This window comes from Pelophylax lessonae, assembly GCF_965119305.1.
Source record: "Pelophylax lessonae genome assembly, chromosome: 3".
NCBI lineage: Eukaryota > Metazoa > Chordata > Amphibia > Anura > Ranidae > Pelophylax > Pelophylax lessonae.
In genome coordinates, this window is record NC_138770.1 from 624373774 (window position 1) to 624376436 (window position 2663).

Here is a 2663-nt window from a genome sequence, read left to right on the forward strand (position 1 = left end):
AACACACACAGGACCCTTTTTTAAAACACAACAAAATCACACAGCATATATGTGAACAACCTCCATTGAACATCTTGTAATTTCACTTGTCATGCAATTCCATGAATTATGAAATGCACTAGAAGCTGCATCAGTGTGAATGAACTAGGGCTCAAAGGCTAAATTCCCCTTTTGTTTTACAAAGAATTTATTGAATTGTTCATTTTTTCCAGAGTAAAGCGCAGAAAAACACAAGGCACCATAAGTAACAAGGAGCACCGAGGTGTGGGTAAAGAGAAAGTATATCAGAGCATTGCAATGCAAGTTGATCTACAGCAATAATAGTGGTATTAAATGGAAAGCAAAATACAGTCTATGTCCACTTGAGCATTGTAGGATAGCCAGAGGTCCCAGACCTTTAGGAACTTGGCATGAGTGTCCTATGGAAGTGAGCTTTACGTGGAGTATGGTCTCCAATAGCCTTTGCTAGACCTCAGCCAAGTTGCAAAACTTTTTTTTCCAGGCTTTAGCTGACGTTTCCTTCCTTTGTCTACCAATCAAGGATTATAATAATTGGCAACCACTTACAGAAGTGCAGATTTTTGATTGAGCAAAAAATTGCTATTGTTGAGTGGGGTCTAAATCTGCAAAGGGCTGTTTTAATTCTGATTAGAAAGATGTATTTGCCATCCCAGCATTTTTGTTTCAGTTCTGAAAGTCTGGTGGTATTGAAAATCTGACTGCACAATAACCTCACTGCTTCATGTTAGCGGCAGCTTGCATGATCTGTATGTTGGGCAGAAGTGATGAACTGCCAGCTTTTGCTGATTTACCCAAACCCGGAAATGGCAAGGTTGAATCCAGCCTCAACTTTTGTTAGCTTAATGGTTCAAATTCAGGATTCGCACACATGACATGCTTGCACATTTAGTGAATATTCCTCCATAGTGTACAGTGGTCCTATTAATAATGAACGGATTCTGCTTAGAAGGTGCATTTCTATGTGGCAAATGCATCACAAAACGCAGCCTGCATGAATACTGGGAACAACATCCATCGTTATTCCATGAGTAAATGTTCTCTTTAAAGCTGCAGTTCAAATAGATATAAAAGAAACAAATTTAAAGACCTTGTAAACCTTAACCCTTTTTTTTTTAAGGTAAAAAACATATTATACTTGCCTGCTCTGTGCAATAGTTTTGCGCAGGATGGCACCTTGGCTTCTTTTCTGGGATCCCTCACCAACATTAGCTGCTTCTCCTCTTCAAGTGCACCCATACCAAGCTGCTTGCTATGGGGGTGTGTATGAGAGGGATATCATGCACTCCTGAGCCAGGCTGTGTGCATCCATAAACACACAGCATGGCTTGGCACTCCCCCACCCCCCGCTTCAGGGATTTGATTGATAGCCTTTGGCTCCTGCTGCCGTCAGAACCTCCTGTGAATATAGTATAGTGAGTATATTTAGATTTTGCCAAAGCGTTCCCCACACACAGCAAATTTGTAAGGTAAAGTCTATCAGTTTATAAATGGATAGAAAACTGGCTAAAAGATTAGAATTCGGAGAGTAGTGGATAATGATTCTTACTCTGATTGGTCTAAGGTTATCCGTGGTGTACCCCAAGGTTCAGTGTTGGGACCATTTTTTTTTTTAAATATATTTATAAATGATATAGGGTCTGGGATTAAAAGTACCATTTTGAGGTTTGCAGATGACACCAAGCTTTACAGTGGAATAAAATTCTTACAGGATGTCTCCAACTTACAAGCCGACCTCAATGCACGGTTTTATTGGGCAACTATGTGGCAAATGAGGTTCAATGTAAAATGTAAAGTTATGCACTTGGGGGCTAAGAATACACATGCATCATACATACTAGGAGAACGGGTGGGGGAGTCAATGGTGGAGAGGGATCTGGGTGTTCTGGTAGATCATAAGCTTAATAGCATGCATTGCCAACCTGCAGTTTCCAAAGCGAGCAAAGTCTTTTCTTGTATTAGGAGAAGCATGTACTGCAGAGAGAGATAATTTTGCCCCTGTATACGTCATTAGTAAGTCCTCAACTGGAATATGCAGTTCAGTTTTGGGCACCAGTTCATAAAAAGGATATCAGGGAACTGGAGAAAGTGCATAGAAGGGGAACCAAACTGATAAGAGGCATGGAGGAGCGCAGCTATAAAGGATTAGAGGAACTAAATTCATTCTCTCTTGAGAAGAGGAGATTAATATGTATAAATACATAAATAGTCCAAATAGTGAACTTCGTGTAGTTTTTTTTTTCACTTTAAGGTCATCACAGATGACAAGGGGGCACTCTTTACAGCCAGGGGAAAAGAGATTTCATCTCCAAATATGGAAAGGCTTCTTCACAGTAAAAGCTGTGAAAATGTGGAATAGACCCCCTCAAGAGCTGGTTCTACTCAGCTTAGTAGATTGTTTTAACCACTTGCCGACCGCCGCAAGTACATATACTGCAGCGGTCAGCCCCTCCTGGGCAAAGTGACGTATCGGTACGTCACTTGCCCGCGAGCCAATAGGGGGGCGAGCGTGCGACGCCGGAGGCGCGCTCCCACCCGTTCACTGCCATCACCACGCGAGTGACCGGCGGCTCCGATGTCCGCCGGCCACTCGCAATCTCCCGCTGAAGAGGGATAAAGGCAGGTGGCTAATGTAAACAAAGTTA

General features: G+C 42.2%; 1 protein-coding gene across 1 annotated transcript in view; it reads left to right on the plus strand.

Moving 5' to 3' along the window:
• The window catches only part of LOC309550652 (amine sulfotransferase-like), a gene marked incomplete at both ends in the record, with an annotated part of 53550 nt that extends 53229 nt beyond the window's left edge, over positions 1 to 321 (plus strand). The window contains one exon of the mRNA XM_082250988.1: positions 213 to 321. Coding sequence (XP_082107114.1) covers positions 213 to 321 — 109 coding nt within the window. The remainder of the gene's footprint in view (positions 1 to 212) is intronic.
• Positions 322 to 2663: the final 2342 nt, after the last annotated feature.